The sequence below is a fragment of the Haliotis rubra genome, unplaced genomic scaffold, assembly GCF_003918875.1.
Source record: "Haliotis rubra isolate DU_JTF1 unplaced genomic scaffold, ASM391887v1 Scf1546, whole genome shotgun sequence".
NCBI lineage: Eukaryota > Metazoa > Mollusca > Gastropoda > Lepetellida > Haliotidae > Haliotis > Haliotis rubra.
The window spans coordinates 14,092-39,255 of NW_025765499.1; the positions used below are offsets into that span (position 1 = coordinate 14,092).

At 39.4% G+C, this 25,164-nt stretch overlaps 2 protein-coding genes across 2 annotated transcripts; one reads left to right on the plus strand and one right to left on the minus strand.

Moving 5' to 3' along the window:
* Nucleotides 1–371: 371 nt before the first annotated feature.
* LOC124270769 lies at nucleotides 372–1,343 on the plus strand. Its single transcript, XM_046705806.1, has one exon. The coding sequence runs from the start codon at nucleotides 372–374 to the stop codon at nucleotides 1,341–1,343; it is 972 nt and encodes a 323-aa protein (XP_046561762.1).
* Nucleotides 1,344–6,578: 5,235 nt separating this feature from the next.
* LOC124270770 (neuronal acetylcholine receptor subunit beta-3-like) lies at nucleotides 6,579–7,697 on the minus strand. The gene has a single exon (XM_046705807.1). The coding sequence runs from the start codon at nucleotides 7,695–7,697 to the stop codon at nucleotides 6,579–6,581; it is 1,119 nt and encodes a 372-aa protein (XP_046561763.1).
* Nucleotides 7,698–25,164: the final 17,467 nt, after the last annotated feature.

The following is a 25,164-nucleotide window of genomic DNA, read 5'->3' on the forward strand; positions in this document are numbered from 1 at the left end:
TGCTAGCTAGTTTTAACTCTTTTTGTGATACTCTAGTTATTTTACAGTTACGGTTATTTAACTACTTGTATTTATTGTGTATGAACAACCTTTCCGTCACTATATGGCTGAAATATTGCCGAGGTGAAGTTAAATGTCGGTCAGATAACGATCAAGATGATCCAAGAGATGTTTAGTGGTGTCACATCCTCCGTGCCATACCAGACTCTTGTATCAGTACCCTGGACACTAGACGCACTGTGGATAGCATTGTAAAATTAGTTTCTAGCTGCTTTCGGACCGTCTACTTCACCTGGCAAGACAACATCTATTAACAAATCCATGGGCTCCCCATGGGTTCACCTCTGTAACCGCTAATCACCGAGATCTTCATGACCAGCTTTGAAGAGACAGCCCTGACTACATCCCCTTTCCAACCACTCTGCTGGTACAGAAAGGTGGATGACACCTTCACCATCCTGGATCCCGACCACGATCCTGCCATCCTCCTCGACCATCTCAACAAGCAGCACCTGCGCATCCAGTTAACGATGGAGATAGAAGACCAACAGAAACTTCCGTTCCTAGACGTGCACTTGCAGAACTCCTCCAACAACATCACCTTTTCCGTCTACAGAAAACCCACCCACACTGACAAGTATATACATTACCTCTCCAACCAACACCCCCAGATCAAACGCGCCATTTTATCAACCCTAACCAGACGATCTAAATCCATCTGCGACCCTGAACATCTCCAAGCTGAAACAGTTCTTCTAAGAACCACATTCATCAACCTCAACGGCTATCCCAAACGTCTTGTAGACAGAACCATAGCATCGACCCTCCAACAGAAAGATGAACGCCAACCCAAACCTGAGCCATCCCCGATTAGAATAAACATTCCCTACCAAGGTCAGATCAGCCACCACATCAGCCGACTGCTCAAGAAAACTGCCGGTATAGATGTGACCTTCAGCTCTAACAAAACACTAAGAACCATTTTGAAGGCCAATGGTAGATGTACCTCAACCAACATCCCTCAGAAGCCCAGGGGTTGCATGTACAAACTAACGTGTGACTGTGGCAGCAGCTATGTAGGAGAGACATCCCGCCCCATTGGCATTAGGCTCAAAGAGCACAAAACGTCGGTAGAGAAATCACATCTAAAGTCAGCCCTTTCTGAACACATTGTGAACAATCCATCACACTCCATTGACTGGCAAGCTACAACCATCATAACATCGAACATCCGTGACTGGCGACGACGCAAGATTTCAGGGTCTATCTGCATCAAAAGATTAGCGCCACAGATGAACAGAGATCAAGGAGTTTACCAACCCAATGCCTGGGAAATTAACTAGACTCATGGCTTCACCAATCTCTCGATCTTAATCCACTGTAACAGCATCATCCCTACATTTTGTATCTTACTTTGTATCTTATCCTAGCTTTTGTATATCATTAGACTATCTGCCACCGTTTTCTACAGCAATTAGACTCAATGGCTTCTACCACTTACCCACTGAATCCACTGTAACAACACCATATCTGCTTTTGTATAATTTATTCTTTCATCTTATATCCGCTATTTATTGTATATACATGCTTAAAATCACCCTGGCTTCGTGAACATTACTAGTATATATATCCTGTACAACTGTTAGTAAGTACTCACCTGACGAAGGGGCAAGGAATAGCCCATAAACGTTGTGTATATAATAAAGAAGAAATTGATATCCATAATATTTTGTCTTATAATAACAAGTCTTGTTGATCTCTGGCTACAAATACCACCCCATATCATGACGCTGTTTGGAGGCAGTCGCTCACTTCTACGTCTAAAGGTTCGAACTGTGCCATGGTTTCTGAACCGACTTAACCGATTTTCATCTTTAAAGAGCACTCTCTTGCTCACTGCAGTCGGTGTAGACGGGTTAAGGGCCATTCCACAGCGGGCTCGGTAGGCTCCTATACCAGTCATACCAAGTCTTCGAAGGACTCTTCGTCTGCTGATGGCGTGTCCCAGTGCTGTCGCCATCGCTGCCGTCACGAATCTGTTCTGGCGGTATATCAATTGCTGATGGTGGCCTGGCTGCAGTTGGAGGTTCTTGTCTGCTGACGTTGTGATGCACCCATATTGGCCATACCGATCCCTCTGTCACGTTGCGCTTGCGTAATTCTTTTTTTTCGTTACTGCATACTTGCTCTGTCCATCATCGGTATGTATACCAAAATCATGCACGTTCATTTGGAATAATGTCCAACAATTATGTTTTTCACGTTTTTGAAAAATGCTCGATTCGTACAAAGTTTTCGGACAGCTCCGTTGTTATTGGGACCATGCTGCCCTTTGGCGAATGCTTTCTGCTTGGGTTCAAACCTGCACCAGCGTTGTTTTTTTAGTGTTTGTATACAATTATTTGAAAAGTGATAACTTTCCTTGCCCGGTAGTTTATATTCGGAAAGGTGGTGTTCCCAATGTTTGGTTGATTTCCCTCTGCATCCGATTACAGTCCTGTTCAACTGAACAGCACTACCTAACTCATCACTGGTTACTTGTACTCGTGTTGTACTCTGGGTTTAGTGATGAGACGCCCAGATCAGATCATTTGATACCCCGATCTATGCAGTCTGGAATCTTGACCGCTGGGAGGACACTGACATGTAAACTTCGCGATCAGTGGGCGTGGCCGACGAGTGTTACCTTTTCCTCAATTGCGATCGCCCTTGTCTGATCGACGTCATGCAGTCTTGTGTATGCTTGTTTAAGATCTCTTTAACAAGATATTTACAAGAATCATAGGAATCATCATGCTCACTCTCCTTAATGTTATATAACACCACATTATAGGTGTGTGCTTCAAGGTTGTCTAGGTCATCGGTGAATTGGATAAGAAGTGGTGACACAGATTAATTGAGAGTGATTTTTACCAGTGACACCAACATGGCTGGGCGACCAACAAAAAGATGATGTCGTATTCGCCAGTAACACATCATTACCTATTTCAGCTATATGTCAAGCAAAACTGGGTGCTACCATGACCTGTTTTTAATAGCTTGAAGACAGGACAACGAGTCCAAAAATATTATGAATTGCTAATGTTTAGACTGTTTGATATATCTCAGAGCTGAACAAATGGAAGAGTTATCTACTTGATAATGTATTGAATCCAATGACAGTGGCGCTGGTGACTGTGCCTCGATCCTTCGATCCATCTGTAGATATATATTTGTAGGTATTATATGTACTTCTTATCCGATTATATTCTTGTTAATACTGTAACTGAAATGTTTCTGATTTATCTTGTTTGCGTAATGTGAGGTCCACTTGTGGATTTACTAATTGCTAATGTGGAGAAGAGAGCAAGTATATGATCGAGTTCAATATCAGATGCTGAAATGAAAGGTTTAATTCCCAGAGGTGAAATAAGCAATGTCTTTCTACTGTAAAAGTGTCATAAAAATAGGATAAAATACACATTGTATGCAGGGTTGACCTCAGTAGAATATAACGTGTCTATGTAGTGCAAATATAGTTTAATGCGGCGTTGTTTAATGATTGGTCGCTAGCTCAACGTAAAGAGCCAAGGCATAGTCTCAGGCCTTGATGGTGAATAGAATCAAGCAGTTTAAGGTTGCTTTTACAGGCTCCATCAAACATGATGCAGCCATATTAGAGTTTTGAACGGCCAAGTGTTCTATATAAGTGAAGGAGGGACGACTTGAACACCTTTACTTAATCTAGTGCCTTCAACCATTTAGCTTTAACATAATTAACATGTGACAAGAAGGTATGATGATTATCAAATCAAAAATGATAGCAAACATTTGGGGTTTCCTTTACTACTTTATTGGGTGTGCCATTTGGTATGTATTTTCGACAGAAAAGGATGCAATGTTGTGTGTTTGGTTTAGATTTAGACAATCTCAGACCATTACGCTCTGACCAATCATGAATTCTATTCAGACAAAGCTGCAACTGTTTCTCAACCATGGGCATATTTTACTTCTATATTAAAACGAGAGTGTTGGGGAATCAGCTCGCTTGACAATACCAACCCACATATAACATATGAACAACACCTGAGTAAATAAACGAGGAGTTTATTTCACAGCCACTGAACGATGTATATAATTAACCAATGACAGAAAAGTTTACAATTAATTATTAGAACATGTTAACAATGCAATCACCCACGACACATACATTAATCACGATACATATTCCAATTAACACAACAATAGTTCCGTACTCTACACATCACCTCAGTGGATGTTCACACAATCTACATTATATATATGTCCAGAACAGCATAGTGTTTACAACGTAATACAATAGTTAAGATACCCGACACACTCTATACATTCTATAATCGTCACAAAACAGCGTAGTGTTACTCAGTATTAAGTAACGAATGATCCTAAACAGTAATGCAGAATTTATTAGATATATATTGAAGATGCCACGTTCCACATAAACCTGAAGGTAGTGCCAAGGGTAACACATAGTAAAGAGATGTCCAATAAGATTTAAGTTAACATAGAGGTGAGGTGAGGTGAAATTGGGTTTAACGTTGTGCTTGAGAATATTTCGCTCATATGACGACGTGCATGCGTGTGTATGTGTATGTGCGGCTGCATGTACTAGACCAGACTTAAGCTGGTTTTATAGTGCTAGCCCAATGAGATACCATGCCGCAGTCAAGCATGAATACCCCACTCAGACACATTATACTGACTCCGATCCCGCCAGTCCTTGTTGTACCCTTTAATGCCGAGCACCAGGCAGGGACCAACAAGTACCATATTTTAACGTCTTTTGGTATGACGCGGTCGGGGATCGAACCCGCGACCTTTCGCTTTCCGGGCGGACGCTCTAACCACTACATCACGGAGGCGGTCAAGTTAGCATAGAATAGCAATAGTAGAGATTTATTGAACTAGAAGACATTAAAGTTACACACCTGAATACATTTGCTAAAGAGACCATGGTTAGTGACTGCCATCCGTATTATAGTATATACGTATTCTAGCTATCGGAGATAATCGCGTTTACAGATATGGGAACTTGAAGTGATGTCATTCAGTTGGACCAAAGCATTGATGGTCAGTCGCGAGCATGCCATGAAGGTATATAGCGCACGCGTGTGATTTGACCGTGGAATTTAAACATACAACACAGACAAACGTATTACTGGTTCTATTAGTTTAAGAGACACTTGTCCCGGATAATGTCGAAGCATATTATCAGTGTGACCCTTTGCAGTTTTCAGATAGTGTAACGTGGTCATTTATCTGAAATATTTCCAATTTTCAATAACATGCCATATCATAAAATTTTGGGTAAACTTTGTTGACGAAACATTAGGATCATCTACAAATAATGACCCATTAAAACTTAAGATAAGCGATTTAGTTTTATATTAAACAACGTTACCAAGAATACGCTGTCTTGTTGTACGCTCTGATCTTGATAATAATAACATAAAATAAGGTGAAATATTGCTGCAAACTGTGATATAAAATGTAACATCGGCCGCTCGAACGATTTCATGAAGATTTGTTAACATTATATTGTTGCCAGGTTATATCATTGGTTTGCTTATTAATAATGCCATTGTTAAAAAACGTTTCCAATCTAACCAAATGATCAATGGTACTTCTATTTTTCCTAAAACCACATTGCATATTTGTGATCAGGTTATTTGTTTCCAATTACCATATTAATCTGTTATTGACCATTCAGTCCATCGTTTTACAGAGGCAACTAATAAGCAATATTGCCCTGTAATTTGAAGGATCAGTATGATCCCGACAGGTTTCGGTATTGGAATTATTTCAGTATTTCGGCATGATGACGGGAAATAATCCCATTGTCAACATGTTATCAAATACATTTCATAATGAGTGTTATCAGTATCCTGAGTTTGCCATGAGGCAGCATGTAGCTCATGAATAAAAAAAACAAACTTGTAGATCCTCACCATTATCTGAAGCAATTTGATTATCTCATTTGTTTCTGCCTGCTCATTAAATGTTTTAAATTTCGGCGTAAGTTGGTTGATCACTATCTGGATGAGCATTAGTCTGGACATGAAACACTGATTCACGTCAACTAATGCATCTCTAAGTGAACCTAGTGGCAATCATCGTACAATGAGTCCCCAGTTAAGCCATGTTTGTTATATTTAGAGCTGACTTAAGAATCCTGGATGGTCAATATCGATGACTTTGCTTATTGTCTCCATGCGGTATTTGCATAGATAACTCCTCACTTACTTGAGTTGTCACTGACATGCCATCACACTGTCAGGTTCATTTGATTATGGAATGCGTAAAAAGTCGTTCAATAAATTTTGAACGCCCAAATTATTTTGGCTTTACGTAGATGGGTCACACAGACATGTTTACAGCAATGACAGAAACTACGTCACACCTGTCTAGACACATACCATTGATCCAACATAAATTATTACTGAAGGAACCCACACAACACATTACATCTCTTGAAACTCCCACACTTGAAATAGTGATTATATCTGAGGCCTTCCATCGCAGCGGAGAGTTCTAATGTAGAACCCTGGACGAATTCCTTTCTATACACAAAACACCAACAGGGACATCAGTGCCAGCAGCAGGAACACCCCAAACAAAACGTGGTCTGTGCGGCGGATATTTGACTGAGACTTCAGACGTTCGTTACTGTTCATGTTTACTTTGTCATTTCCTGGCTGAACACCTGTCTTGGTTTGAAATAGGAGCCCCTTATTCCGGACATTGAGTGTGGCCATAGTTGTGATGATAGCAAGACAGCTTTGGCAAAGAACGAGGGTCAGGTACACAGACAGTCGGCACACCTCTCCAGACTTGGGGATGGAGTCATTGACAAAGTTCATGAACACTGCATATGACACAAATATGGAGATGAGGTAGGACATCTTCTCCCCGGAGTCGGCTGGTAGGAGGAACACACAGGCGTTGAGCACAGAGAGAAGAGTCATGGGTAAGATGATACTCACTATATAGAACATGCTTTTGCGTTTCAGAAGAAACTCAAACGATGCAACGGTTGATATCCTTCTCATTTCGACGTCTTCCACTTTCGCAAGTATGTCAAGCAACTCCCACTCACTGTTCTCAATGAAGAAAGTCGGTCGGTCCGTAAGGATGGAACCAGTGGCACGTACATCAAGTGTGTAACCATTGACAGGCAGGATCAGAATACTGCATCGCTGCTGGTCAAACGGGTACAGAGTTATGTCTATCTGACAACTGGTCTTAAAATTCTGAACTATTAGAAGGGTTCCAGTTCCTTCGCTCCGAATGCTTGGTGACTGTACTGACGCCGGTACAACGTTGTCGATTCCGTTAGGGATGACAACTGACGGCACCCACACATAATCTTCTGAGATGGTCACACTTTCAATATCATCAAATTCAGTTTTGTTCCAAGCCAGATTTTGGTCAAACCAGCTCATGCTGACACCGGCACTAAAGGTGAATGTCTGATCGGCTGCATTGAGATAAGAGATGGACATTGGCAGTATACTTATGTTCACCTGTTTGTCATCGGTTTGGTCAACACTGATTCCTGCTTCAGCAGCGTTACCTTTGAAATGTGTCTTCAGCTTCTTTATTGGCGACTGGATTCCATTAGAGCTAGCCCCTGATAAAATGACGAGAAGCAACAGTGTTGATGCCGAAGTGAAAACCATGGCTTCTGTGTTTTGCAGGCTTGTTCGCAGTGTAATTATTTCAGCTCTTACTTAAAGCTCTATCAGTGACTCTAATTCCTGTATGCGCTGGAATGAAAGTTCACATGGATCCATTGAGCTTGGAATTAATGACCATTAACTTTGAAAACATCCTTTCACACGAAGTAAGCACATTAAAATTGATGATTGTTGCCATTTGTATTGTAATCCCTATCGGTACCTTCGGTATTTATGTTAAATCACGAAGCTTTGCAATACTGTATCAAGGGTAATGACAATAAATGAAGACATGTAAACATTTTCGTTAATTACGCAGAGCTTGCCAGTGGAAATATATAACGTTACCATGACAACGTAACATCAATCAACTTCTGGATCGTCCGCTATTTGTACCTGATTCTTCAATCAGTCCATTAACGACTGTTTGGATTCTTTTCATTAAGGTCTGCCCAAATCGCGGCCTCCACTACTGGGCGACAGGCTATATATTTACTTAAGAACTGGTGGTTAAATATTTTCACAACACTTTCATCGATAGTATGACAAAGTATACGTAAACAAGACAACGCCCATCGTTACGTTTAATGCACGAAAACGTTCTTTCAGTAGTTTCGAGAAACAAAGTCGTCGATAAATGGGCGAAAGGTAAACAATGACACACCCTATTTTCAACACCGACATATGCGTTGATATTTAGTGTCAGCTCGCCATTGTCACAAAATTGTATACATAAAACATGGATCTGAACGACCACATTAATGAAATGTAATTAGCATCTTTCTTTTAGGAAAAGTGAAGACGAAAATATCGCAGATTATGTCTCGTATCTTTTATTACACAGGTAACAAACACCAACCATTCCTTCACCTTCACAGGTTTGTTTCAAACATATTTTATTCACAGAGAAAAGGATTAGGAACACGTTCTCCAACTTATACCAACTCCAAAGAATACCCTCTCCTTAGCTTGTACATAGGTAATTTAGATTCCCGCAAATAAAGATGACAGATAGTGGACAAGAAAGGATAATATAAATAAAAAGAGATAGGGCTTATACAGAATAATATCAATATGCTATACAAATCGTTTTGTCTCACTAATGAACGATTGCACTAACTTGAATACATTTGTATTTTCACATGATGATAGGTCTGCACTTTCATCTAACAGAAGTTTAAGGTCAGCTGAAATATCTACTGATGAACAAATGCGCTTAACAGATAAAACGAAGTTAAATCTCCGTTGTTTGTACAATAGACATTCAAACAGATAATGATACGAGTCTTCAATAGAATCACCACATATACAAATGGAATCAGTTTTCAATCCAACTCTGTACAAATCAAAGTTCAAACAACTAACAGAATAACGCAACTTGGTATGAGTAATATTTAATTTTCTTTTACCACACTAATAATACTGAGGTGCATATGCATGGTTATCGGTTATACATGATTTAAAAGTTGAAACACTTTTTGAATTAAGAACGGTGGTTGGTATATTGCTCCAAGAGCATATTGTAGATGGAAAGAAGGATTCTTTTGAATGTTTAAGTCTTGGAATAGGAATCGATATACATTAAGAGTACTGCGTAGCTTATACTTTGATTTAGAACTAACATTCAAGGGAAGCAGTTCTATTAGATATGGAGGAGCCATTTCATTTTGAATTTTATACATCAAACATAGGTTTCGTTTTCTACGACGATCTTGTAATGTTGTCCATCCAGTTTCAAAATAAAGAAATTTACGTGATGTATATTTTCGTTAACCAGTAACTATTCTCGCTGCTTGTAACTGAATCTGTTCTAGTTTATGTATTTGTTTAAGAGTACACCCGTCCCAGACTTCACATGCGTATTCAAGATGCGGCCGAATGAACACGGTATATATCTTATTAAGAGTACCCCTACACAATACATATTTCAATAGTCGCATGGAGATAAGCATTTTTGAAACTTTTTGTATCATATTTTGAATATGGCCAGCCCATTTTCCGCCGTGGGTAAGGTTAACTCCAAGATGTTTATGATTATCAACAATTTTAATTTCAATACCATCAAAGTAAAGATGTGGTATGTCGATATCATTTTTCATCGAGAATAGGACAGCTTCCGTATTTTCTGGGTTGTACTTAATTAGCCGTCTTTTACCTCAAATATTTAACTTACATAAATTAGCATTTAGGTTCATTTCAATAATCCTGTTATCTGGTGAAGAGTGACCCCAAGACGAGTCATCAGCAAATAGACGCGTTAAGCAATCTAATTCATCTGCTATATCATTAATGTATACAATGAATAAAAAATGGCCAAGAACTGACCCCTGTGGGACACCAGCGCTTAGAGTCCTCAGCTTGGAAACTGACCCATTGACAAATACACTCTGAGTGCGATTACTTATATAACTAGCTAACCATCCCAACAGCTGTCCGCTTACACCATAGTTGTCAAGTTTCAACAATAATCCTCTGTGCCAGACACGATCAAACGCTTTTGATATATCGCAAAATACCATACAAAAAAAATCTGTTATCCAATGATTCACAAACCCGGTGGTATATTTCAATTAATTTATCTACAGTGAAATGTCCTGGCTAAAAACCAGACTGATATTTATACAGGAGCTTGTTAGCATGAAAAGAATGAAACAGGTGTTTGAAGACAACTGTTTCAAATACTTTACCAACACAACTTATAAGGGATATTGGTCTACAGTTGGCAGCTAAAGTTGGATCACCTTTCATGAAGAGAGACATAACATTGGCAACTCTCCACTCAGAAGGGTACACACGTGTTTGCAAAAACATATTGAACAACAAACACAAAACGTTACTTATTGAGTGTACAACGTGTTTCAACAGTTGATGACATAATATTCTGTCACGACCGGACGCCTTTTTCACGTGTAAACATCTAATGACATCTTCAATTTCAAATATGGATATAGTTAGGGTGTCAAAGGTTAGGTTCGTTTATTGAAATATGGTAGACATACATTTTTTCCATCCACTAATGAAATAGATTGGAAATACTCATTCAATCTTTCCGCTTTTTCACAGTCAGAGAAACCAGATGGACTTTCATGATCATCATTAGATTTAAGAGACGGTATGCAGGTATTCGCGCCAAACTGTTTTACTAGATAACGTAGTAGCTTCCAATATGAACTTTTGCTTTCAGCATATGAATCCAGGCGAAAAGTGTCTACATTAGCAAAACATTTTCTTCTGCATAATATTTCATGTTATTGATTTTTTGTCGTTGCTTTTTGAATTTTGTAATATCTGATAACAGCGTTGTTCTTTTTGCTTTTCTGCGTAGCCTGTCCCTTTTCCTGCATTCACGTCTTAGACATGAATCGAACCATGGTTTGGCATTTGGCCTTATAGTGACTTTCTTTGTTGGGGATACATGATTTGAGAAATATACTGGTAAAATATTTCACAAGCTTGATTTAGAATCCTGACAATTTACTGACAATTAAGTCCAATCTGTTTCATTGATAAGTGCATTTAAGGATGTATAATCACCTTGGGTGTAACATAATATATCTCTGGTATATGAAATGTGTGTATTAACTGTCATAGTTAGTGCCACGTAAGTGCCCTTGCGATCACTTATCGATCCGTCGAATTCAATAACTCCACAATCATCAATTATTTCTACTTTTCGCTGATTATAAGTGGATCAAGCAAAGTACTAGAATGTTGCGTTACCCTTGTAGGCTCTGTTATAATATTTTTCAAACACTTATTTAACATGATATCTTTAAGGTGATTACCTCTACAAGACAGAAGGTCAGCATTCAGATTACCTATTATAGTAATTCGACTTGTAACACCTAGAGCATTTTCAATACTTACGTCTAATCATTTCTAGAATTCTAGAGACTTATACTCGGGTATGTATGCTAGAGAAATGATTAATGGTTTTACAGATAGGTATATTTGTATCCAGACAGTTTCATCATGAATGTTTTCTAAGTTTTGCATTCTCGTAAATGCTAATGTTTTTCTGATGTAAATCATAATACCTCCGCCAAATGAGTTTCTGTCTTTACGAATAGAGTCATGGTAACCTGTCCACTTCATTGAAACATTATCGGTGTTGTCGTCTAAACGTGTTTCTGTGAAACCAACAATGTCGTTATCGGAAACATACACGCTAAGATATTCCAGTCTATTTCTTATACTTCTGGTGTTAAGATGAAATAAAGATAGAGTTTTGTCATGAAACTCGTGCATTTGTGAGCCTGGATTCGACTCGATGTCGCCAGCAAGCTGGAGTAACAATAGCAGTAGGATGGTTACGTTAGTGTTACTGAATTGACTCTGTAATACACAAAGGAAAGCTATCACAGGGCTTGTTTTACATGACGCCGATAGAGGAATACACATGTTATATAATTCTCATAAAATGGCCCATAGTAAGGAATTGTTACATAAACTAAATGGGGAAAGTCCTTTGCTGAAGGGATGGTATAAATCCAGCTAGGGTCCATGCAGGTAGCAAAAGTACTGTAAGTCCCCATGGTTCCTAGTATGGTGATATACCTTCAGTCGCTGGCGATCTATAGCCCAATTTTACGATGTGTTGTTGTATATTATCTATTCTTTTAAATGCTATCAACTATTTGTAACTTATAACTGTGATAATCTAGTTATTCTATTGCCCATCGATGGCAGTTTTTTATTCCTTGTGTATTTAGTCTTAAGATTCCAATTGTCGTCACGATATGGCTGAAATATTGCCGATTTGACGTTAAACACTCACTAACCCACACAGCAGGCGGAGCAATAGTTCCTTACATTCACGAGCGAGATTGCAAAATATACCACCATTGCTCAGTTGTCAAATATAATTCAGTCGAATTGCAGAGGACTTAAAAATAACTTCAACGAAATACAATTATTGATACAGGATTTACAACCGTCAGCATTTTGTCTAAAGAGAACATGTCTCAAAAAAATACGGATACGTTCAACTGAAGACAGTATAGTGATTATCATTCCTTTTCCCATCCAGGAGATAGAACAACTGGAAGTGCTTTATGTTGGTACTGCAGGTATTGCCTTGACACTGTGCAGCTTGTTTAGCCATCCCTCTTCTGATATTCGCACAGAAGTGAGGGCCGCCATTGGGCAGACCCTACCGGTGTCAGTGTCGAAGCGTAGCGCAGCAGACCCCGGGATCCAGGCTGCGTACACCATCAGCTCATGATGCGGCTTTCTCGGAGCCTGCACGTTCCTGTACCTATCTGTGATGAAGGGGCGGCGCGGCAGCCTCGTTTTGATAGTACTGGTGGCGAGTATGACTCCATTTCAGCATGGGTAGACGAATGGGACTCGGTCATCACGTTCATCGGCTTTCCAGGTCTAGGACAATCGTTTATTTCACCAGCTGCCACTTGCTACATTTACATTTACATGTATATACATTTATATAGCGCTAATATCCAGTCTTAAGAAGACTGCACAAGAGCGCTGCTGAACTCCATATGCAATGCTGAATAAATGAGTTTTTAATCTGGATTTGAAAGTACTGAATGTCTCTACTGATCGAAGAGAGAGGGGTAATTCGTTCCACAAACCTGGGCCGACAACCTGAAAAGACCTTCCACCACATGTCTTGGTCCGGCTGACTACTGTCTGGTACATGTGCTATTGTGATGACCTCAGATGGCGTGTAGGTTGATATTCTTGCACAAGGTCTGAGAGATACCCTGGTGCCGTGTTGTGCAAGGCTTTGAACATCAGTACCAATATTTTGTAATGGATACGTTGTCGGATGGGTAACCAGTACAATGTCATCAGAACAGGTGTTATATGCTCTGTCTTCTTTGTGCGTGTCACAACTTGGGCAGCTGAGTTCTGGACTCCCTGTAACTTGCTCAGAAGATATTCTGGAATCCCCTGCAGCAGATCATTGCAATAGTCCAACCGAGATACTACATATGCTTGCATCAATGTTGCAGCAGTTTGTTGGTTGATGTACTTCCTGATTAACCCTATGTTGCGGATGAAATAGTAGGCATTCTTGCACATTTTATTGACGTGCTTTTCAAGGCTAAAAGTGCTGTCAAATATCACCCCAAGATTGCGAGCATGATCAGTGGGTTCAATGATACACTCATTAATTTCAAGTGTTATTGAAGACAACCTTTGTCGTGTTGAACTTGAACAGAGAATGAGCATTTCTGTTTTGTCTTGATCCAGCTTCAGGAAATGTCTGGTCATCCATGTTTGAATATCAGCAATACAATTTTGAATTGTCGAACATGCTGCATCGCTGGATGACAACTGCAGAGGCTTGAAACCTAGGTAGAGTTGGGTATCATCTGTGTACAAGTGAAAAGCAAGGTTGTGTGATCGGGCTATGTCTCCAAGTGGTGATGTATAAATGACAAACAGAATCGGACCGAGGACTGACCCTTGGGGCACTCCAAATTGAAGTTCTTCCTTCTCCGAAATTGTTCCATTAATACACACTGACTGATGTCGGTTTGATAAGTACGACCTGATCCACTTTAACGCTAGGCCAGTGACCCTGATCCTACGTTCAAGGATGGAGATTAAGATGCCGTGGTCTACCGTGTCAAACGCAGCGGATAGATCCAGTAAGACTAGGATGGATCCTCCTGTAGAATCAACAGCACACAATAAGTCATTCTGCACACGAACTAGCGCCGTCTCGGTGCTGTGCCCTTGCCGATATGCAGATTGCATAACTTCAAACAAGCAGTTTGATTCCATGCGCTCTTTCAGTCTTGATGCAACAACACGCTCCATGAGTTTTGGGAAATACGACAGGTTAGATACTGGCCTGTAGTTCTTCATTATCTCAGAGTCAAGCTGGCTCTTCTTTATGAGAGGACTGACAACAGCTTCCGTCATTGACAGTGGCCCTGATCCTTCTGAGAAAGATGTGTTTATTGTGTGCATCAGGGTAGGAGCAACAGAGTCATGGCACTCCTTTAGGAACCATGTTGGCACAGGGTCTAGGGAACATGATTTTCCCGGACTCATCTTAATTATCTCACCCACTTCTTTTTCAGTTGTATCACTGAAAAAGGCCAGTGGGGAGAAATCACAACAGTTTATATCTTCGCTGTATGCAGGCGAGGTATCAGATTGTAGATTTTCCAAACATGTCCTTATAACTTTGATCTTTGAAGTACTTTGCAAACTTGTTTGTGAGTTCATCCAGTGCATCCAAGGTTGGTAGAACTTTATCTGTTTTCTTGAACAAGAGCTTGTTTGAAAGAACCTCTTTAACATTAGAAGCTCCATTTAACTGCTCAACAAAAAAGTTGGTTTTCTCTATCAAAGAGGTAACCATATTCCTTAAGATATTGAAAAGCTGTTTGTGAATGAATAGTCCAGTCCGTCTCATTTGTCGTTCTAACTTTCTGCGTTTCTGTTTTTCATTGCGTATGTTGTCATTGTACCAAGCGGCATTTTGGTGTATTGTAACTTTCTTTGTTACCTGTGGTGCATGCTTATCCAAAGTTTCCTTCAATGCCTCAGTGTACAGATCAACACTTTCATCAGCGGATCTGTTCCCATGATGTACCAGGGCATTGTCGAGATCTTGTTTGAAGCTAGGCATATTGATAGTTTTCCATCTTCTGAACACCACTTCTTGTATTTCTCGCCTGGGGGCAATGATGTTCGTGTTGAACAGAACGGCAAAATGATCCGACTTAACTGACTGGTCCAGTGTGATATCGGTGATGTCAAGTTCTAGTAATAACTAGATCCAAAATATGCCCCTTGCTTTGGGTGGGCTCCTTTACATGCTGGCACACCGTGAAATTGAAGAAGATTATTGAACCTTACAACGTCTCTCCTCTGTGGCATATCAACATGAAGATTGAAGTCACCGCACATAAGTAACTTGCCAGGAAGTGTCACAATGCTGTCAAGCAGCAAAGGGAAAGATTGAATGAAAGTTGCTTCTTGCCCAGGTGGACGGTAAAACCACAATCAGGGTTATGGATTGATTATCCACTGATAGTGTCACTGCTAGAACTTCGCAGGACGACTCCCAATTTGTGAGTTTTATCCTTGAACACTGTAGAGTTTTTCTATATACAATGGCCACGCCTCCTCCTCTCTTGGTATTCCTGGGCACCTGAATGCACTTGAATCCAGGAGGAGTCATTTTGCCGATGGCAATCTTATCTGTGTCATCCTTACGTAACCATGTTTCTGTGACTACCAGAACATCAAGGTTATTGTCTACAATTAGATCACACAATGACTGAGCCTTATCAGTCGAGGAATCATAGCTTTTAGCTGATCTTGAGTTGATAGTGCCAAACTTCAAAGTATGCACCTTGTATGTACATTATTCATTTAAGTGTTTTAGTTTAATTGAAGAGAGACGTGAAACGTTGTTGACAACGTCCGCCACGGTAACCTCGACGTGTTTTCTTGATGCGACAGGTGCCAAAGTCTCTTAATGTTTTAATTGTAGTGGCTGGTATTCTGTCGTGTTTTTTTACAGCCAGAGATTGCAAGTCACTCGAGGTGTAAGTTAACATTGTGATAAGCAGTAACCAGGGAAACGTATACATAATCAGACACATGGTGAAGCGCGGATCACATAGCTTACATATAGCCAAGTCACCACGGTCCTGGTCCTTGAATGAACAATAGGTACACCAAACACAATAGGCAGGCCTGATTGGAAAGATCTTTAAGCTTGGGGTAATCAGGTTGGTGTGAAGAAAATACCTTGTTCAATGGTGAAATTTGTCAGATAGTTTATGCCTTATATGTCATATTTTGACATAAGATTCAAGAAATCAAATCCAGTAGATGTAAGCACTCACACATGTTCCATCTTCATGTCACATTTGAAAGACGTAGGTGGTAGCTGTGTGTAGATATTGTCACATAACATGTTGTCTAATAACCGTCTGGGCCATGTCGAGAACTTTCCATCGTATAATTTCTGAAAGGCGACCCTGTCGTAGAGTTGATATTGTGTTACATCGGTGCCGAATTTGGCATGCCCTCTTTACCCATACGTTCCTTCTAAAAGGGGAACATTCCCGTAAGTGTACTCCTTGCCAGTGTCAGGTAAACGTGCAATATATCCTTTTAGACGGCATGGATACAGTGTCAATACGTCATAAGTATTTTGCTGTTTCTACAATGAATTAAAACACTATTTACTCAAGTCCATTGTCAAAACATTATAGCACTATTAAAAGAAACTGATTATGATAAGAAAAATATATTGTCTCAATTGTGAGTTTTTCTCCATTTTTGTGTGATATGTACCACTTACTATGAACCTTTGGTTCTACTTTATTGGTACAAGTTGGAGCTTTTACTAGTAAATTCCGTTATATTGCTGATGCTGTAGCGATAGTATTCATTCATTCTGAACGTCTACTTCATGACGTGTAAGAACAGTTAGTATTTAGTACTGTCGTCTTATGAATCAGTTCAGGAGGCTGTAGCGCAGATAAACCAATCAGGAACTGTACACCCTAATACGCTTGGTGCCATCAGGAACCGACATCAGGAACCGCCGTGATGTTGCTTGAATATTACTAAAAACGGCGGAAAATTAAACCCACTCACTTCCATCCTCCATAATATTGGTAAATACCGTCTGCAAACTGGACCTTTGTTCGGAATCCAGTTGGAATGCACCCCCCAACTTACTTACTATTTTGAATAAGCAATGTGTGAACTTACTTACTATTTTGAATAAGCAATGTGTGAACTTACCGACTATTTTGAATAAGCAATGTATTAGTATTAGGGGATGTTTTGACGGTTTGTGGTATTGTACATTTGTAAATTTCAGGGATATATGCACGGTTATTAAATTGTTTGTTGAGGTAATATAATATTGTCAGGCAACTGAACAAGTCGTGTTTGAAATGACATTAATGCATAAAAGGACTATAGTACATATAAGCTTTTATTCCTCAAAAGGAGAGTACAATGAGATGCATATACATTAAATTACATTATACATGCATACATTTTTTGTTGTTGTTGGTTATCATCATTATTGTCATTTTTTGTGTATTATTATTTTATTCATATTTTTTTTAAAGAAAAATTAGTTTGACTGTCATACAGTTCCACACGTTTGTTGAAGGACGCAATGTGAGTTATGATGGTTGTGGCATATTGCAATGTCTCGTCATCACTCAGCTGTAACGGAGGTCTACAGGATAGCAGCATGGATACCAGTCCAATGTCACTCTGGTTGTGAAGGCAGACACTGACCTCAATTGGACTGCAGTTGATGATGTCGCACCAGAGACTCTCTCTTATGCCAGATGTTCCAGGGCAGGAGCACACAGTGTGCACCAGAAGATCACAGTAGTCCTCATGGCACAGTTAACATTGTCCCTTGACTTTGCCAGGTCTCCAACACGCACAGAGCTGGACAACCACTCTGCACAAGGATTTCAAGGAAAGATAACTCTTGTCTACCAACCAGGCCATGTGAGGTTGGATATGGGGGTGAATCAGTTTGAAGTGCTTCAGGTCGGGATCGTCATCCGTTCTGGTCACCCGCTGCCTCTCTTCGTGCTGCTTAAGAGTGGCTTTAACCTTCTTCTTCCAGGACATGTACGTCATGAATACTCCTGTTGCTAAAAGGAATGGTAATGCTCTTGCAACTCATATCTATGCAGAAGTCGACGAATATCAGGTATGAAGCCCAGTGATGTACTGCTACAGTTATATCTGAGGGAATACAACCGAGTGAGAAATAACTGAGATGATATATTCTGCCTTTTTGTATGACAAAGTCTCCCAAAGAAAAGAAGTTTTTGTTTGTCGATATATGCTCCTTCAGGAAGGACACCAAGGAAAGCGTTGCAAATGTCAGTCCTTGTGCATCTGGGAAGTCCTTGTGCCAGCTTCATCGCGAATCTATGTCCACGCTCGATTGCAAGGATCTAGGGATTTTGGTAAACATATGGACTGGAAGAGTTTTAAACTGGTTAGTGGATTTAGGGCGTGTGAATGGACTCCATGTTTAATTAATGCCATTGAGGTTGATTTTAGCTTTAAGCAGGCCTTTGCGGTTCTGTTCCAAGAATTTAATTTACTGTTCAACTCAATGCCAAGATGTTTGGTTTCAGTTACATTAGGGATGTTGGATCCGTACAGACATATTTTCACTTGGGCTGCCTCCCTTCTACCAAATGACATCACAGTACTCTTTGATGCCAAAAAACATGAAGCGCCACATGCTACTGTATTGAACACACATGTTTGTCATAGCTTGCAGGTTAGCTGTCAGAGGACTCAACATTGTGATATTGTCTGCTTGTGTTGGGGCAGAAACATGTACGTCCAAGACCATTGCCCCTTTTTGAGATGATGTAAGCTTTCGAAGCAGGTTGTTGATGAACACTAAATAGATTTGCTGAGAGAACTCCGCCCTGCCGGACACCTCTCTCTAGATTAAACCAGTAGGATTCCTTACCATTCACTAGCACACGGCTCTTCATCCCTTCATAACAGTTAGATATTATCCTCCAAATAGGTTCTTGAATCTTCATTTCATGCAGTTTCCATAGCTGCCCGCTATGCCAAACCGTATCAAAGGCCTTTGTGCTGTCCAGCATCACAGCTTTCAGTGAATCACCTTGCTCTATGTAGTGAACAGCCACCTCCTTGATAGAAAAATGAAGCATGAGTTGAGGACAGACCTTTTTGAAATCCGCATTGATGCGTATTTGGAAATGTTCTGTAGCCTTGAAACTGTTGTATCCTCCTGTCTAAAATGGTTTCAAATAATTTGAAGATTACTGGTAAGAGTGACACTACCCTGTATAAGTCCGGTGAAGTCTTTGGCTTCCCACCTCCCTTGTAGATAGGTACTACAACTCCATGTTTCCAGGCACATGGTATTATGCCAGAGTCTATGATACTATTAAATATGTTAGCTAGGCATGTATGCAGGTTCGATCCGCCATATTTGAGATGCGCACACATTTTATATTTCACGTTTAGAAGTGTACAAGTCCTTAGAAACATTTCAGTTCACTGACCCTGTCCTCAATATCAGTTTTGAAGTCTCTATCAAAATGGTCCTCATCCTTGTCACTGAATACCTGCTTCATGTGGTCAGCCATCGAATCACAAATCTGTTGTGTGTCTTTGGTTAACTTTCCATCAACATTGAGCATATTCCATTGTTGGTTACTACTTCCTCTTCCCAGTAATGACCAGCTTCTGGTCAATGTCCTGCATGTTATCCAGATTCTTGAAGTATTCAGACTCATACATTTGCGCTGCTTGTCTTAGGAAATCTCTGAATATATCCTTAGTTTTTTTGTAGGTTTTAAAAGAATCAAATTCCATCCCTCTTGGGCATTCATCGTCTTTCCAGATTTGTCTTGCTAGTCTCGTGTGGTTGTGATGAGATGCTACCTGTGTATTCCAATATGGTTTTAAGAAGGGTTTGTATTTCCTACTTGGCAGACATTCTGATGCAGCTTTCTGTAAACTCCAGATAACTGATTCATATTTTCTTTCAATGTCAGTTTTAGTGGGATTTGGTGGCAAGAGAGCTTCTCCCCATAAGCAGTGTGAAACAGCAAAAGTGTAATCTTTAATAGTTCCGTTTTTTTATTGCCTTATCCCATGCAGGTTTCTGATGACCGGACAGCTCTTTGACATAATCAACAGCATTGACTTGCAAAGTGAACAGTACAGGGTGGTGATCAGATATAATTAGTGGGTTGTCATCAAGCACCTTCACCTCACTTACTAGCATCAGCATATCTTTAGGTATGATAATGTGGTCAATCGTAGACTCCGGGCCGCCGTCATAAGCCTGAAATGTACTCACTGGTCCAGTGTATATGCTGAGGAGGTTAGCTGATTCTAGAAAGAACCTTTGTTTGAGTTCAGACAGAAGTAAACTACGACAGTCCTTTGAAAAATCAGTTTTAGGGCCTGAGAGTTGGCATTAAAGTCACCCATAACAATGACGTCACCTATTAATGATATGCAGCAACCAACTCATCAAATCATCGACGGACTGTTGAACTTGATATTCAGCGAGAGGGTGGTATGCTGTTGACCAGAGGGCAAGCGTGAAGATCACTAGGAGTAATACCAAGGCTGGAGTAGTGGCCATTTTAGGCTGATGAGTCGGACAGTGGAACTACTGAGGCCTGCTGACACCGGTAGAGGATTGATGCCAAACACGGACACTGCTACCTTGTTGTCAAAGTAACCATCATTTACTGGTATCACTATGAACATGTACCTTATAACAGTTATAATGCTACAACTGTGCCGATGAGTAAGTCTGGTTAGATAAGTGTTTGAGGGTCTGTGTGCAGGTGAATAAGTGTATCATGGTTTGAGTATATCTGGGTGAGGATTGAAAAGCCTGGGTATGTGCATGTAATTTAAATGTGAATTGCATGTGAGAGATACGAGATTTAAGACATATATCACTGTTTTGATAAAAATGAATGTGTATATGATGGCGTGTTTTGTACATCTGGGGGTTGGTACAATAAACGTTTGAAACTTAATCTTTTTGTTCTGAATGTGACAATGATTTCAGATTGTTTTTTGTTTAATAATAAATATGTGAAGATATATTGTTTGACGTATGTTTTAATAAGAATATACGTTATTACGTTTTCGCATGTATGGAGTTATGAACGTGTTCAGTGTGTGCAGATGTTACGTAAATCTTTCACGTACACGGTACGCTCTTCGGGTGTCACATTTACACCTTCAGCAGCAATGTAAACGTATGAGCAAATATTGAAGCCACGTTCTTCATAAACAGGCTTCTTATTCCATTGAAAATATCGGGTGTTGTAATCTGGGTGGGGTTTTTTAATTTAAGCTCATGCGCGAGAGCTATTCCGTACTATACGGATAAGGGGAATATCTTGTATTTTGTGTTTCTCATCGCACGACCGACTGTAATATGTCTGCCGACCCGCAAATTAAAAACAACTGTTTTTATTTCCGCCGACTCAAACTCAGAACGTACTGCTGGTTCAATCGCTACCTTAATATCAGTGCTGGCATGAAGGCTGTATGTAGCGGACAACTGTAAATATTCACAAGAAAGCTCAGTGCTTGGTATTAACATTCTTCTTTCTAAACATCATATTTATTAATACCTTATCATATATCAAAGATCAAAGAAACGTTTTAATGACCGAGGTGTCTAACTTTGTGAGATCTGATTCAGTCTATTCTGATGTTCTCTGCTATTGGTCTTTGGTTTTCTCTGCTGCTTCTACGTGCAGTGCAATCTGTGTTATTGATTCACAGTCTGCAAATATGACAAATGATTTTGCTGTTTATATTTTAAAAAGGTTATTTCCCGAATATTAACATGATAAAATGATTTATTGCTTCTTATATATTTTAAACAGGTTATTTACCCACTCATAAACGAATTCGTATTAACAGGAATGATACAAATAAACAGAATTCGTATATCATAAAACGGGGGAATTCGTCCCATACCCACTCATAAACAGGAATTCGTCCCATACCCACTCATAAACAGGAATTCGTCCCATACCCACTCATAAACAGGAATTCGTCCCATACACACTCATAAACAGGAATTCGTCCCATACCCACTCATAAACAGGAATTCGTCCCATACCCACTCATAAACAGGAATTCGTCCCATACACACTCATAAACAGGAATTCGTCCCATACCCACCCATAAACAGGAATTCGTCCCATACCCACTCATAAACAGGAATTCGTCCCATACCCACTCATAAACAGGAACAATAAAGCAAAGTCACAGTTATACATGTTTTTGTCTCCTTTCAAATCTTATTTTTCTTTTTCAAACCAACCGAAACGACCTAAGTTTAGATCACGGTGGCTACGTGAAACACTTAAAATAAAAACGCTGCCCTAATCGAGGACAACATGATTGACAGACGTCCTTGGCGATCTCAAGGAAATGTGTGCAGACGGATATTTATATATGTCTCACTGGCTTTTACATGATTATCTATCACAAGTTTTGGGAACTAATTTCCAATTCAAAGCGCCAGTTTACTTATATGTTCAAGAATATTGCGGTGGTCTCTAATTAAACATTTCTTGTGTTTCCGCGCCAAGGTCGACATTGTACATATCAAAACAGTTCTTGCTTTTGTTCATTATCTCTATCCGTGCGTCTGTTGACTTTCCTCTCACGTCCTGCCAGTGCACCTATTGTCGGTGCCAGAAGTATCGCCTATCAGACGCTCAAGGCTTCACATTGTCTGGGTCACTTTACAGTATTGACATGCTTACTATATTGACATGCTATTTGAAGCTCTTGTACCTGGCAACGGCGAGATTATTGGAACTGGTCTTAAAGTTTCTACGAACCTTAATTTGTTGGTTTAAAAGGAAATCGCTATTATCTGGCTTTGGGATGATAATGGACTAAATACGTGGGTGGCCAAATAGTTTCCATCACTGCATCAAACAAACTGTAGCGCCGATATTTCTTTTACGTTTTACCTTCAAAACAGTCAACGTTTCCCAGAGACCTCATGATGCAGTGCTTTCTGGTATATTGACGTTGTCGATAACCAGTTCTGCAGGTGATGCCTTTTGCTTGATTTATCTGCCTCTGTGTTTACCAAACCCAGTCACAGTGACATAAAACATACACCTACTGACAGACTAAACGTCTTACGGACCCTTTTTATACCAGAAACCTACCGCTGCTGACCTTATGCACCACATCCCGTATTAATTCCTTCACAAAATCAACATAACTTGTATATTCCAACCCTACATATACACACACCTTGTATACCACAACCTTACAGCTACACACCTTGAATACAGCAATTCTACAGTTATACACATTATGTACCGCAAACCTATAACTATAATTCCTTATATGTAATCAATCATAGAGTTATGTATCTTATTTATCACAACGTGACAGCTGTGAACATCTTATCTTTCTTAACCTTACATCTGTAAAACTGTACCACAAACCTACAGCTACATACCTTATATACTGAAACTCCAGGACCTCCTTTCACGAAGCAACCTTAACTAAGGTTAACCTGAACTCACATTCTTTAACACTGCACTAAGGTTACCTTATTGACTTACGATCACCTTAGTGCTTTCTTAAAGGAAGCCCTGGTTTATACACTATATACATACCAACTTTGAGACTATAAACCTTGTATACTGACACTATAGGTCTATACACATTATTCATATCAACTTTGAGACTATAAACCTTGTATACTGACACTATAGGTCTATACACCTTATACATACCAACTTTGAGACTATAAACCTTGTATACTGACACTATAGGTCTATACACCTTATACATACCAACTTTGAGACTATAAACCTTGTATACTGACACTATAGGTCTATACACCTTATACATACCAACTTTGAGACTATAAACCTTGTATACTGACACTATAGGTCTATATACCTTATACATACCAACTTTGAGACTATAAACCTTGTATACTGACACTATAGGTCTATACACCTTATACATACCAACTTTGAGACTATAAACCTTGTATACTGACACTATAGGTCTATACACCTTATACATACCAACTTTGAGACTATAAACCTTGTATACTGACACTATAGGTCTATATACCTTATACATACCAACTTTGAGACTATAAACCTTGTATACTGACACTATAGGTCTATACACCTTATACATACCAACTTTGAGACTATAAACCTTGTATACTGACACTATAGGTCTATACACCTTATACATACCAACTTTGAGACTATAAACCTTGTATACTGACACTATAGGTCTATATACCTTATACATACCAACTTTGAGACTATAAACCTTGTATACTGACACTATAGGTCTATATACCTTATACATACCAACTTTGAGACTATAAACCTTGTATACTGACACTATAGGTCTATACACTTTATACATACCAACTTTGAGACTATAAACCTTGTATACTGACACTATAGGTCTATACACATTATTCATATCAACTTTGAAGCTACTTTATATGCCATATCTACAAAGTTATACACTATATATCACAAACTTGTATGTATTAACCTTTCTCAATCCACACACCCCATACGCATAACCCTTGTACGTCACAAGTATGTTCATAGTGAACTAGATATACGGGACTATATATTGTCTGTTTGCAGCGAAAACGTACCAATGAATTTCACTTTAAACAAAAAAGTAAATAAAATAATGTCAAATGAAGATTGCGAATCTTCATAATTTTACCTTGACAGTTGAACATTTAAATCTTAGAATTTTATTCAACTTAAGATAAAAGTTGTTTAACAAACGATCATAGTTTGAAATCGCTATTATTGGTTTCTATTACAAGGGGGGGTATTCTCGGTACGTTTTAACTGCAAACACACTATAGCTATACAGCTGTATGACACAGGACCTGTGTTCAGTTTGATAAGTAGTAATGCGA